Source organism: Lithobates pipiens, unplaced genomic scaffold, assembly GCF_037356315.1.
Source record: "Lithobates pipiens isolate NorthernLeopardFrog02 unplaced genomic scaffold, aLitPip1_a1.2 Scaffold_8, whole genome shotgun sequence".
In the NCBI taxonomy this organism is placed as follows: Eukaryota; Metazoa; Chordata; class Amphibia; order Anura; family Ranidae; genus Lithobates; species Lithobates pipiens.
In genome coordinates, this window is record NW_027507903.1 from 646,754,562 (window position 1) to 646,767,979 (window position 13,418).

At 47.5% G+C, this 13,418-nt stretch overlaps 1 protein-coding gene across 1 annotated transcript; it reads left to right on the forward strand.

Moving 5' to 3' along the window:
* Window positions 1-4,398: 4,398 nt before the first annotated feature.
* On the forward strand, window positions 4,399-13,094 carry LOC143961674 (uncharacterized). The gene is made up of 2 exons (XM_077470994.1): window positions 4,399-6,376; window positions 12,511-13,094. The coding sequence occupies exons 1-2, from the start codon at window positions 4,437-4,439 to the stop codon at window positions 12,683-12,685; spliced, it is 2,115 nt and encodes a 704-aa protein (XP_077327120.1). The 5' UTR covers window positions 4,399-4,436; the 3' UTR covers window positions 12,686-13,094.
* Window positions 13,095-13,418: the final 324 nt, after the last annotated feature.

Consider the following 13,418-nt stretch of genomic DNA (forward strand, 5'->3'; position numbering starts at 1 on the left):
CAAAGCAGCAGAGGAGAGGGGGGAGGGGGGCTCTGTAGGGGGTCTATAGAAGTGCATCTGAGCTATGTGCATGTGTATAGGGGGCAGGCCGGAGAGCCCCCCAGCCCTCAGCATCCAACACAGGAATGGAAATGGCCCTATAGTCATGGATATGGAGCTGCAGGGGACTGCTGACTACTCCCCTGTGTGTGTGTATGTGTATGTGTGTGTGCGCAACCCCTGCCCGGCCACACCGCCATTCCCAGCTTTTCCTCCCTTCTACAGGATTGGGACACTGGAACAACTGACTTTTATTTAGTTACACTTTAAAAAAAAAAAAGATCACTGTCTCTACATCTACGATCCTCAGATCGATTTAAAAAAAAATTATTTGTTTCCCAGGGCCTGCGCTGATCAATACATTCGCTGGTCACTCTTTATATAGAGATTGATAAAAAAAAAAAGAGATACAGAGATTGATAAAAAAAAAAAATTAATCAATAATAAAAACGAATCAATAATACAAAAAATTAATCAGTCTATTTTTATATATTAGTCCCAGCAGCTACGCTAATCAATACATCCTCCGGTCACTCTTTATACAATCGATCCCCCAGCGTCTGCTCAATAAAAAATATAATAATCGCCGGTTGTTCTTTAGACATCATGGGATCGATAAAAATAATGAATAAATACACATTTATATATCAGCCTCAGTAGCTACACTGATCAATAAATTCATTGATTAAGCTTTATACATCGGCTCCTCAGATACATAAAAAAAAAAAATTATTCGGTCTGTCTTTAAATATCAATCCCAGTGGCTACGCTAAATAATAAATTCACCGATCGATCTTCGAGGTCCTCAGATACATACAAAAAGTCTGTCTCTGTATATCGTCCCTATCAGCTACACTGATCAATAAATTCACCACTCAGTTTTTATACATTGGCAGCTCGGATCAATACAAAAAAAATGAAACGGTCTGTTTCTATATACTACCCCAATGGCTTCACTGATCAATCAAATTCACTGGTCAATCTTTATACATCAGTTCCTGGGACCGGTAATCGATATTTATATATCCGTTCCAACAGCTACACTGATCAATAAATTCACCGGTCAGTCTTCCTACATCAGCAGCTATGGGGATCAATGGAAAAAAAAAAAAGAGATCTTTATATAGCCCCGGCAGCTATGCTGATCAATAAATTCACCAGTCCATCTTTAACATCGGCTTCTTGGATCAATAAAAAAATGAATTGGCCTGTCATTTATATATATATATAATGTGTGTATGTATAGATATAGATATCAGTCCATATCTATATAATAGCTCCAGTGACTACATTGATCAATAAAGTGACCGGTCAGTCATCTTGCAGCTGCATCATTCAATAATAAAAAAAAAATAATCTGTTTCATCTTTATATATCAGCTACAATGATCAATAAATTCACTGATCAGTCTTTCTACATCAGCAGCTATGGGAGTCAATAAAAAAATTCACTGATCGATCTTTATATATATCAGCTACACTGATCAATAAATCCACTGATCAGTCTTCCTACATCAGCAGCTATGGGAGGTCAATAAAAAAAAAAAATCGCTGATCGATCTTTATATTTATCAGCCACAGTGGCTACACCGATCAATAAATTCCCTGGAGGCCTACATCAGCAGCTATGGAAGTCAATAAAAAAAAATCACTGATCAATCTTTATGTATCACCCACAGTGGTTAAACTGATCAATAAATTCACTGGAGGCCTACATCAGCAGCTATGGGAATCAATTAAAAAAAAATCACTGATCGATCTTTATATATATCAGCTACACTGATCAATAAATCCACTGATCAGTCTTCCTACATCAGCAGCTATGGGAGTCAATAAAAAAAACAAAAATCACTGAACGAGCTTTATATATATCAGCCACAGTGGCTAAACTGATCAATAAATTCACTGATCAGTCTTCCTACATAAGCAGCTATGGGAATCAATAAAAGAAAATCACCGATCAATACTTATAAATCAGCCACAATGGCTTCGCTGATCAATAAATTCAGCGATCAATCCTTATACATCAATGGTGCGGCTTGAAAAAAAAAAAAAAAAAATTCCTAAGCGCCTTAACGAACGTGGTGAAAACACATCCAAAACAGAAAACAAATTTTAAAAAGTAACAAAAAAACTACATAAAAAAAAAAAACTTCAAAAAGTAAAAAACAAATAAGAAAAACTTCAAAAAGTGAAATAAAAAAAATCTAAAAAAAAAGTTATGCAATTTTTGATCATGCTGAGTAACTGAATGTTGGTCACATCAAAAAATATAAAAAAGAAACTTTAAAAAAGATCTAAAAATAACCAAAAAAATAAAATAAATGTGACAGCAGTTTTCGATCACAAGGAATTGGTTATCCAGCACACTGGAAAATGTTTGTACGCTGGATCCGACCTGTTTTTATTTTTTTTATTTTTTTCTATTTTATTACCTATTCGAGTTTTCCTGTCTAAGTTATTTATTTTTAATTTTTTTGTACTTTTTTGTACTTTTTATTTTTTCTTCCTTTATGTGTTTTCACTACGTTTTTTAAGGCACTTAGACAGGAAAACTCTAAAATGTAATAATAAAAAAACAGGTAGGATCCAGTGTATTTTTTATAATTTTATTTAACCTTTTTAAAGTTATTTTTCATTTTTTTTGGTATTTTTTCTTTTATTTTTTCCTCTTTCTTTATGTGTTTTCACCACGTTTTTTAAGGCACCATAAATGACTTACATCCCTTACTGCCCCCCCCCCACAGATGGGATCTAGTGTATTTTTTATAATTACCTTTTAGAGTTTTCCTGTCCAAGTGCCTTAAAAAACGTGGTGAAAACACATAAAGAAAGAAAAAATAAAATAAAAAGTACAAAAAAAAAATGAAAAAAAAAATAACTTTAAAAGGTAATAATAAAAAAACAGGTAGGATCCAGTGTATTTTTTATAATTTTATTTAACCTTTTTAAAGTTATTTTTCATTTTTTTTGGTATTTTTTCTTTTATTTTTTCTCTTTCTTTATGTGTTTTCACCACGTTTTTTAAGGCACCATAAATGACTTGCATCCCTTACTGCCCCCCCCCCCCCCCCACAGATAGGATCTAGTGTATTTTTTATAATTACCTTTTAGAGTTTTCCTGTCCAAGTGCCTTAAAAAACGTGGTGAAAACACATAAAGAAATAAAAAATAAAATAAAAAGTACAAAAAAAATGAAAAAATAACTTTAAAAGGTAATAATAAAAAAAACAGGTAGGATTCAGTGTATTTTTTACAATTTTATTTAACCTTTTTAGAGTTTTCCTGTCTAAGTGCCTTAAAAAACATGATGAAAACACATAAAGAAAGAAAGAAAAAAAAAAAAAGTACAAAAAAATAAAAAATAACTTTAAAAAGGTTAAATAAAATTATAAAAAATACACTGGACCCTAACTGTTTTTTTTTTTTTTTTTTATTATTACCTTTAAGAGTTTTCCTGTCTAAGTGCCTTAAAAAACTGTGGGGAAAACACATAAAGAAAGAAAAAAAATAAAAGTACAAAAAGAAAAATGAAAAAAAAAAAACTTTGAAAAAGGTAAAAAAAAAAACTTTGAAAAAGGTAAAAAAAAAATCTAAAAATAACAGAAAAAAAAAACCTGATAGCAATTTTCGATCGTAGGTGACGGAGGGATCTGGTGTCCAGAACGCTGGAAAATGTTTTTATGCTGGATCCTGCCTGTTTATTTTTTAAATGACCTTGTTTTTTTTTTTATTACCTTTTACAGTTTTTCTGTCGATGTGCCTTAAAGAACGGGGCGAAAACACAATAGTAAAGGTTGTGGAGCTCCGCCCACTCTTTATATTTTTATCCCAGTGGCTTTGTTTATTTTATTTTTTTATTTTCTTTGTTTATTTTTTATTTTCTTTGTTTATTTTTTTATTTCATTCTCTTTTTTTTTTGTTCTCTTTGTTTACATTTTAGTGATTTTGTTTCAAACTTTTGTTACTTTTTTTGTTACTTTGTTGTCAGTTTTGTTACTTTTCCTCTTCCTGATTCGTCCTCCTCTCTGCCCCCTGCCCCCGATAGATGAAGGCGATGTCCTTTCTAGGGTCTGTAGAAGTCTTCTCATAGAAAGGTATGTTAGCCTGAAGAGCTTGCAATCTAAAAAAAGAAAAGGAGATTAGGCAGATTAGATAGGGAGATAAAGGAGCACGTCAAGTTGTTTTGGAAGCGGAAGGAGGCTCAGGTGAGGGGTCTGGGGCTCTCAGGCACAGTAAGGGTTAAGTGTCCCAGTTGGAAGGGTGGATGGGTGGGGCCTTTCCTGTGATTGGCTGGAAGGCTCCTGGGGGCAAGGGGGGAGTTTAAAGCACTCAAGGGGGGGTGGAAGAAAGAGGAAAGTAAGGAGGAGGAGGAGGAGAGGACTGAGCACCTGCTGGATGGAGAGTCCTGAGCTGTATTCCCTAAAGGACAGGGGCCAACAGGCCCAACTAGGGGCCCCACACATGCAGCACCAGCAGGAGAGGGGACCCCAGGTTCAGGCAGGGGCCCCGCACGTTCAGATTCCTCAGGATTGGTGCTCGCAGCTTCAGAGAAGAAGTCCACAACTCCAAAGCCACCATGAGACTGATCCCTACATACAGCCAAGGGGCCACAGCATGCATCCCTACCAGGACTGGGGCCCTCAGCAAGACAGGGGACCGGAGCTGCCAAGTCACCAGGACAGGGGCCCCCAGACCCCTCCAAGGGTTACCCGTACGCAGGACCGAGGAACATTATTCCAGACTCTGGACCGGGGCCATCAGATGCATCTAGAGGCCCCTCATAGCAAAGCCTACCAGGACTGGGGGACACAGATGCACATGTCGCAGGAAAGGGGCCCTTATATACAGTCGGGGGCCCTGCGCCTCCTGCAGTCCCAGGACAAGGACCAACAACTGCAGACGCCACTGGAAAGGGGGCCCTATATGCAGCGGGGAGCCCCGCACATTCAGTGTTCCCAAGACGAGGACCAACAGCTGCAGGAACCACTGGAAAGGGGCCCCTTTATACAAGGGGACCCAAACATTCAGCAGGCCCAAGACGAAGAGCAGCAAGTTCAGAAATCGCAAGAAAAGGGAGCATTTATGCAGCCAGGGGCCCCACACGCTCAACATCCTCAGGACAAGGACCAGCAGCTACACAAACCACTGGAAAGGGGCCCCTTTATGCACATGGGATCCCCACACATGCAACATCCCCAGGACAATGACCACCAACTGCAGAAACCACCAGAAAGGGGCCCCTTTATGCAACTGGGGTCCCCACACATCCAACATCCCCAGGACAATGACCACCAACTGCAGAAACCACCAGAAAGGGGCCCCTTTATGCAACTGGGGTCCCCACACATCCAACATCCCCAGGACAATGACCACCAACTGCAGAAACCACTGGAAAGGGGCCCCTTTTTGCAACTGGGGTCACCACACATCCAACATCCCCAGGACAAGGACCACCAACTGCAGAGACCACTGGAAAGGGGCTCCTTTACCCAACTGGGGTCACCACACATCCAACATCCCCAGGACAATGACCACCAATTGCAGAAACCACCGGAAAGGGGCCCCTTTATGCAACTGGGGTCCCCACACATCCAACATCCCCAGGACAATGACCACCAACTGCAGAAACCACTGGAAAGGGCCCCCTTTACGCAACTGGGGTCCCCACAAATTCAACATCCCCAGGACAAGGACCAGCAACTGCAGAAACCACTGGAAAGGGGCCCCTTTACCCAACTGGAGTCCCCACACATTCAACATTCCCAGGACAAGGACCAGCAGCAGGACACCCCCCAAGAGAGGGATCCCCAGCCTCATTCTTACCCAGGCCAAGAATCTCAGCCCCCTAAAGACAAGGGCCCCCAGCCACAGCAGGCCAAGGAGAAGGCCCCCCAGAAGGAGAAGGGCTCCAGCAGTGGCCCTCCTATAGTGAAGCGCCCCATGAATGCCTTTATGGTGTGGTCCAGTGAAGAAAGGAAGAGGGTGTCCGTCCAGTATCCCAAAATGCACAATTCAGAGATCAGCCGGAGGTTGGGGGAGGTCTGGAGGGGTCTCACCGAGGAGGACCGGAGACCCTTCCGGGAGGAGGCCAAGAGACTACGGGTCCAGCACGCCCGGGACCACCCAGGGTACAAATACACCCCTCGCAAGAAGAAGAAGATGGAGCCAATCAACAAGGTTCCCCAAATACCCCCTCCACCATCTGTACCCCCAAAACCATCACTGGAGGAACCCCAACCCCAGCTCCAGTTCCATCACCAGCACCAACCTCAGCCTAGAGCCCTGCAAGAGGAGGAGAAGGCGTACCAATACAACACCTACCAGGACCCCTACAGGTGAGTGCCAAGATTGTAACCCCCTCACAGATAATGCTGTACCCCATAAGTTACTCCCACCCCCTACTGTACCCCATAAGTTGCTCCCACCCCCTACTGTACCCCATAAGTTGCTCCCATCCCCTACTGCCCCCCAATAAATTGCACCCCCATAATTTACTTACATGCCCTACTGCCCCCCCCCCCCATAAATTGTACCCTTACAATTAGGATTTCTTGCCAAGGTTGCCACAAGTCATTGATCTAACGTAGACCCCAGCATTGGCTAAACACGGTCCAATTCTGTGCCAAACCCAATGGTCCAGTGGCATGGTAGGGCTTCCATAGGGTTGGGTTTAGATGGTTTCACCAATTCGAATGTGGGGGGCTTGTTTTATCATTTAACACCCTTGGGGTCACCATACACCTTTTACAAGCTGACCCTACAAACGTTGTACAATCAATTTCACCTAAACAATGCAATGTGAGGACCTACCTAATCTGTATCCAATCGGGAAAGACCTTCACTGTGTACTATTTGGTAGCTATAAAGAAGATTGTACAACCAGATTGGTGTGTGTGTGGAGTGAGCTTTAAACTGGCCATATATCTTGCAGTCTGAACCTGCAATCTCTATTCAATCTCCTTTTTAGATCTACCAAGGCTAACCTTAACAATCCGACCGATTTTTATTGTGGTCAGGTAGGTTCTCCTACTAAATAATTGTTGGTGGATCTAAAGAAGATTGTAACTTGTGTGGTGAGCTTTGGGTCTACCAACAATGTAGTATAAGGGTCTGCACACCTGGGTACAAATTGGAGAGCTTGTACAATCCAGATTGTATGGTGTATGGCCAGCTGAAAAACTCTTATGAAGTCCCTTCCTCCCTGACCTCCATGTGAATGCAAATGCAAAATTTTTACTTCTGTTTTTTTGGAGAGAGAACTGCTGCCTGAGTCCTGTTAAGGAGGTTCCCCGTCACTTCCTGTCTCGGTGACCCTAACAGGAAGTGAAAGGAAAATATCTACAGGTCCCCTCTTAGTTGTCACAGGAACAGGTGTCCCCACTGGAGACTTCCACTCACTTCCTGTGGTGGTGACAACTTTAACATTTTTAGATTTCATTTGCTTTATGTCTTGACAATGGTCACTGGAAGAGACACTAATTCTTCCTTTTACAGGGACAAAGATGGGCCCTTAAAGGGGGGCCCACACCATCCGGAAAAAAAAAATAAAAAAAATAAAAAATTAAATGTTGCCCTCACCTACACTTTAATCTGATATTTTAGTCTGCTTGTATCTTGTCTGTCTTCTGCCCCCAATCAACATAATTGTAGTTTTTCAATATAACATTTCCATACCGTATTTTAGTCACTGTGATGTCATCACTGGGTCTCTGTGCTTCTCTATGGAAGGATACATCATGGCTGGTGGGAAGCACTGTACATATCTTCCTGATAGACACACCGCTATTGGTGCTGAGCCTCCCTAACTGAAAGCCAATGAATGAGAGGGGCGGGCCAGGGACAGTCTCTGCCTGACTTATTGTGTGTCATCTGCCCTCAACCGGCACTATGCATTGTAATGGGGCGGGCAGCTTGTGCGACAGTACCATAGCAATGAATGATTATGTCACCTCCCCCCCTGTGTTCACATTAGAGGTTCTCCCCCTATCTGTTCGCATGAGTGTCACCTCCCCATCAGTTCGCATGAAAGGTCTCTTCCCCCCCCCCCCCCCATCTTCATCCCCCTCTCCCCCATCTGTTTCCATGAGTCTTCATCCCCCTCTCCCCCCATCAGTTTGCGTGAGAGGTCCCCCCCTATCTGTTTCGCTTGAGTCTCCTCCTCCTCCCCCACCCCATCAGTTCTCATGAGTCTCCTCACTCCTCACATGTCTCCCCCCTCCCCCATCAGTTTGCATGAGAGCGCACCCCCCCCCCCCATCTGTTCACATTAGAGGTTCTCCCCCTACCTGTTCGCATGAGTGTTGCCTCCCCATCAGTTTGCATGAGTCATTCCGCCGCCCCCCATCAGTTTGCGTGAGAGATCCCCCTTATCTGTTTGCGTGAGAGTCTCCTCCCCCATTCCCCCCCCCTTTGGTTCGCATAAGGTCCCCCCCCATCTGTTCGCATGAGTCTTCCCCCCCCCCCCCATTTGTTTGCGTGAGAGGTCCCCCCCCCCGTCTGTTTCTCAGGAGAGTCTCCTCCCCCACTGGTGTGCATGAGTTCTCCCCCCCTCACCCTATTGGTTCGCATGAGAGGTTCCCCCCCGATCTGTTCGCATAAGTGTCCCCCCCGCTCCAATCCATTGGCATGAGAGGTCTCTTCCCCCCCCCCCCCCCCCCCCCATCGGTTTGCATGAGAGCCTTCCCCCCCCCTCTCCCCCCCATCAGTTTACATGAGTCTCCACCCCCCCATCTGTTTTGCATGAGTGTCCCCCCCCCCACCCCAATCCATTTGCATGAGAGGTCCCCCCCCCATCTGTTCACATTAGAGTTTCTCCCCCTACCTGTTCGCATGAATGTCACCTCCCCATCAGATCACTTGAGTCTCCATCCCCCCTCCCCCCATCAGATCACTTGAGTCTCCATCCCCCCTGCCCCCCATCGGTTTGCATGAGTCTCCATCCCCCTCCCCCCCCATCGGTTTGCATGAGTCTCCATCCCCCTCCCCCCCCATCGGTTTGCATGAGTCTCCATCCCCCCCTCCCCCCATCTGTTTGCATGAGTTTCCATCCCCCCCTCCCCCCCATCTGTTTGCATGAGTTTCCATCCCCCCTCCCCCCCCATCTGTTTGCATGAGTTTCCATCCCCCCTCCCCCCCCCATCGGTTTGCATGAGTTTCCATCCCCCCTCCCCCCCATCGGTTTGCATGAGTTTCCATCCCCCCCCTCCCATCGGTTTGCATGAGTTTCCATCCCCCCCCCTCCCATCGGTTTGCATGAGTTTCCATCCCCCCCCCTCCCATCGGTTTGCATGAGTTTCCATCCCCCCCCCTCCCATCGGTTTGCATGAGTCCCCACTTCCCCTCCCATCGGTTTGCATGAGTCCCACTTCCCCTCCCATCGGTTTGCATGAGTCCCCACTTCCCCTCCCATCGGTTTGCATGAGTCCCCACTTCCCCTCCCATCGGTTTGCACGAGTCTCCATTTCTCCCCACCCCCCCCTCCCATCGGTTTGCACGAGTCCCCACCCCCCCTCCCATCGGTTTGCACGAGTCCCCACCCCCCCCCTCCCATCGGTTTGCACGAGTCCCCACTTCTCCCCACCCCCCCCCTCCCATCGGTTTGCACGAGTCTCCATTTCTCCCCACCCCCCCCTCTCATCGGTTTGCACGAGTCTCCATTTCTCCCCACCCCCCCCTCTCATCGGTTTGCACGAGTCTCCATTTCTCCCCACCCCCCCCTCTCATCGGTTTGCACGAGTCTCCATTTCTCCCCACCCCCCCCCTCTCATCGGTTTGCACGAGTCTCCATTTCTCCCCACCCCCCCCTCCCATCGGTTTGCACGAGTCTCCATTTCTCCCCACCCCCCCCTCCCATCGGTTTGCACGAGTCCCCACCCCCCCTCCCATCGGTTTGCACGAGTCCCCACCCCCCCCCTCCCATCGGTTTGCACGAGTCTCCATTTCTCCCCACCCCCCCTCCCATCGGTTTGCACGAGTCCCCACCCCCCCTCCCATCGGTTTGCACGAGTCCCCACCCCCCCTCCCATCGGTTTGCACGAGTCCCCACCCCCCCTCCCATCGGTTTGCACGAGTCCCCACTTCTCCCCACCCCCCCCCTCTTATCGGTTTGCACGAGTCTCCATTTCTCCCCACCCCCCCCCTCTTATCGGTTTGCACGAGTCTCCATTTCTCCCCACCCCCCCCTCTCATCGGTTTGCACGAGTCTCCATTTCTCCCCACCCCCCCCTCTCATCGGTTTGCACGAGTCTCCATTTCTCCCCACCCCCCCTCTCATCGGTTTGCACGAGTCTCCATTTCTCCCCACCCCCCCCTCCCATCGGTTTGCACGAGTCTCCATTTCTCCCCACCCCCCCTCCCATCGGTTTGCACGAGTCCCCACCCCCCCCCTCCCATCGGTTTGCACGAGTCCCCACCCCCCCCCTCCCATCGGTTTGCACGAGTCCCCACCCCCCCCTCCCATCGGTTTGCACGAGTCCCCACCCCCCCTCCCATCGGTTTGCACGAGTCCCCACCCCCCCCTCCCATCGGTTTGCACGAGTCCCCACCCCCCCCTCCCATCGGTTTGCACGAGTCCCCACCCCCCCTCCCATCGGTTTGCACGAGTCCCCACTTCTCCCCACCCCCCCCCCCTCCCATCGGTTTGCACGAGTCTCCATTTCTCCCCACCCCCCCCTCTCATCGGTTTGCACGAGTCTCCATTTCTCCCCACCCCCCCCTCTCATCGGTTTGCACGAGTCTCCATTTCTCCCCACCCCCCCTCTCATCGGTTTGCACGAGTCTCCATTTCTCCCCACCCCCCCCTCTCATCGGTTTGCACGAGTCTCCATTTCTCCCCACCCCCCCCTCTCATCGGTTCGCACGAGTCTCCATTTCTCCCCCCCCCCCCCCCATCGGTTCGCACGAATCTCCATTTCCCCCCCCCCCCCCCATCGGATCGCACGAGTCTCCATTTCTCCCCCCCCCATCGGTTCGCATGAGTCTCCATCCCCTCCCCCCATCGGTTCGCATGAGAGGCCCCCCTATCTGTTTGCGTGAGAGGTCCCCCCCCCCATCTATTTCGCATTAGAGAGTGTCCTCTTCCCCCCCCCCCCCCATCGGTTCACATGAAAGACTCCTCCCCTATTGGTTCTCATAAGTCTTCCCCCACCCCATCTGTACGCGTGAGAGGTCCTCCCCTGTCTGTTTCACATGAGTTCCCCGCCCCCCTCATTGGTTAGCATGAAAGCTCCCCCTCGCCCTATTGGCATGAGATATTTCCCCATCCATTAGCATTGGTGTCCCCCCCCCCAAAATTCCCCATCTGTTTGCATGATGGGTCACCCCCGCCCCATCAGAGTGGATAACAGTGAATGGCTCCCTGGCCCTAGAGCTCCATTGGTTGCTATGGTGCTGGCGACCAGCCTTCTGTACCATGGCAACCCCTTTTTTGTGGTGCCAAAATACCTGCCAAAGCGTGTCCCATATTCTTAGCACCCCAGGTGAGAAACCTTTTTGTACTAAATCCTTAGCCCTTGTACACACGGTGTGTCCGATCGGACCGTTTTGTCGGATATTCAGACTGTGTGTGGTCTCCATCGGACTGATTCCGACGGACTAAGTTTTCCAACATGTCGGTAAAATTTTCCGACAAAATGCTCCGACCGGACATACTCCGATCATGTGTAACGAATTCCGACCGGACAAAGTGCCACGCATGCTCAGATCAAATTCCTACACCAAAGCTATTGGCTACTAGCGTGAACGTAGTCCCATCATAACGAAATAACGTCATCACCCGGGTTTTCCGACAACTTTGTCCGACTGTGTGTATTCAACAGTTTCGGACAAAATCCGACGGATTTGGTTGTCGGAATCTCCGACCGTGTGTACAAGGGCTTAGCGTATTGTAGATCTTCTAAGGTGAAGGACTCGTCAGATATCCTACAATTGAAATAATGTATCTCCATGCTGACCAGCCTTGGGGGGGGGGGGGGGGGGAGAGATACTTCTTTTGCTCTAAAGTTCTAAAAAAAAAAAAAAAAAAAAAAATCACAAATTCTTCAACGTCTCCATTTCTCTGAGGATGAGTTGGGACTGCATATTGTCCTTTAGTAAGTGTGGACATTAACTCTGGACTTCATCTGCTGCATGCTTGTTCCAGGTTGGTGATCAAAACCAAAGGCAGCCAGGCAACTCGACTTTTCAGAAGGTGGTCAGAAATGGCAGCGGCATGCCTGGGACAAGGGGTGGGCAGAAGAGAAGGCTGCCCTGGGCTCAGTGTGTATTGTAGGGATGGGGGGCACCATAAGTTCCTTCTACTATAAGGCTGACAGGAGTATTGACAGTGGCATCACTACTTCTGTTAGCCCAGTGCTGGAAACGGCAAGGAGAGGAGCCATCTTTGCCCTGGGCACTGGATGATATTGTCTTTTTTTTTATTTTTTATTTTTATGGAAATCTTACTAACCAATAACCTTCTTCTCTCTCACAGTTACGTGCCGTACCCTGCCCCGATCAAGACGGAACCGTTCTACCCCACCGTCACCGACGTTTCAGCACTCTATGGCCTCGGACTCTTTGACTACGGTGAGCGGAGGGGGATCCATCCTCAGGTTCACTATCAGACGGTGGAGGTGGAGAGCGGGGGGTCCCTCACCAGCCTGTGACCAGCGGGGGCGGTCTCTTGGAGCCTACCGGATCATGCAGGTCCCTCCCACGAGGGAGGGGGCAACTAACGTCCCATCCTTTCCCAGGAGCTCCGTAGGTCTCGCTGAGGACCGTCGTGGAATAGAAGTGGCGAATACGACCGACGATCTCAGTCTCTAGACAGTGCGTCCGATCCTGTAGAATTGTCTAGTTGGGGGGCCCCATTATAGGGACCGCTGTGAACACATTTTTAGGTGGGGGTTTGCTGATCCCTTGTGGACTATACCATCAGAGAATGTTCCTACATAGACACTCCTCATAGGAGGGTACCATATGGCCGCAGTCTTGTACACTGTTTACTGATTGTCTAGATTTTTATGAATATTTTGTATTTTTGTTAGTGAAATATTAAATGGGTTTTTTTTTTTTTTTTAAATTGTGTTCGAATTTTGTTACTTTTTTATTGTCCAGTGACTGAGGGACACGTCATTAAATACAACTTTTTGGCGGTTATTTTAAGTGTATCTCCAGAAATTACCGAAGTTTACTCTCCCATTCCACTTCTGGATCAGGTCCCAGTATTATTTTTCCCCTTTACCTTGTTAATGTATCGCTTATTACTGGCTGTGATTAAGGATGAGCCGAACACCCCCCCGTTTCGGCTCGTACCAGAACCTTCAAACGGACCTAAAATTCGTACGAACTTTAGAACCCTATTAAAGTCTATGGGACTCGAACGTTCGAAATCAAAAG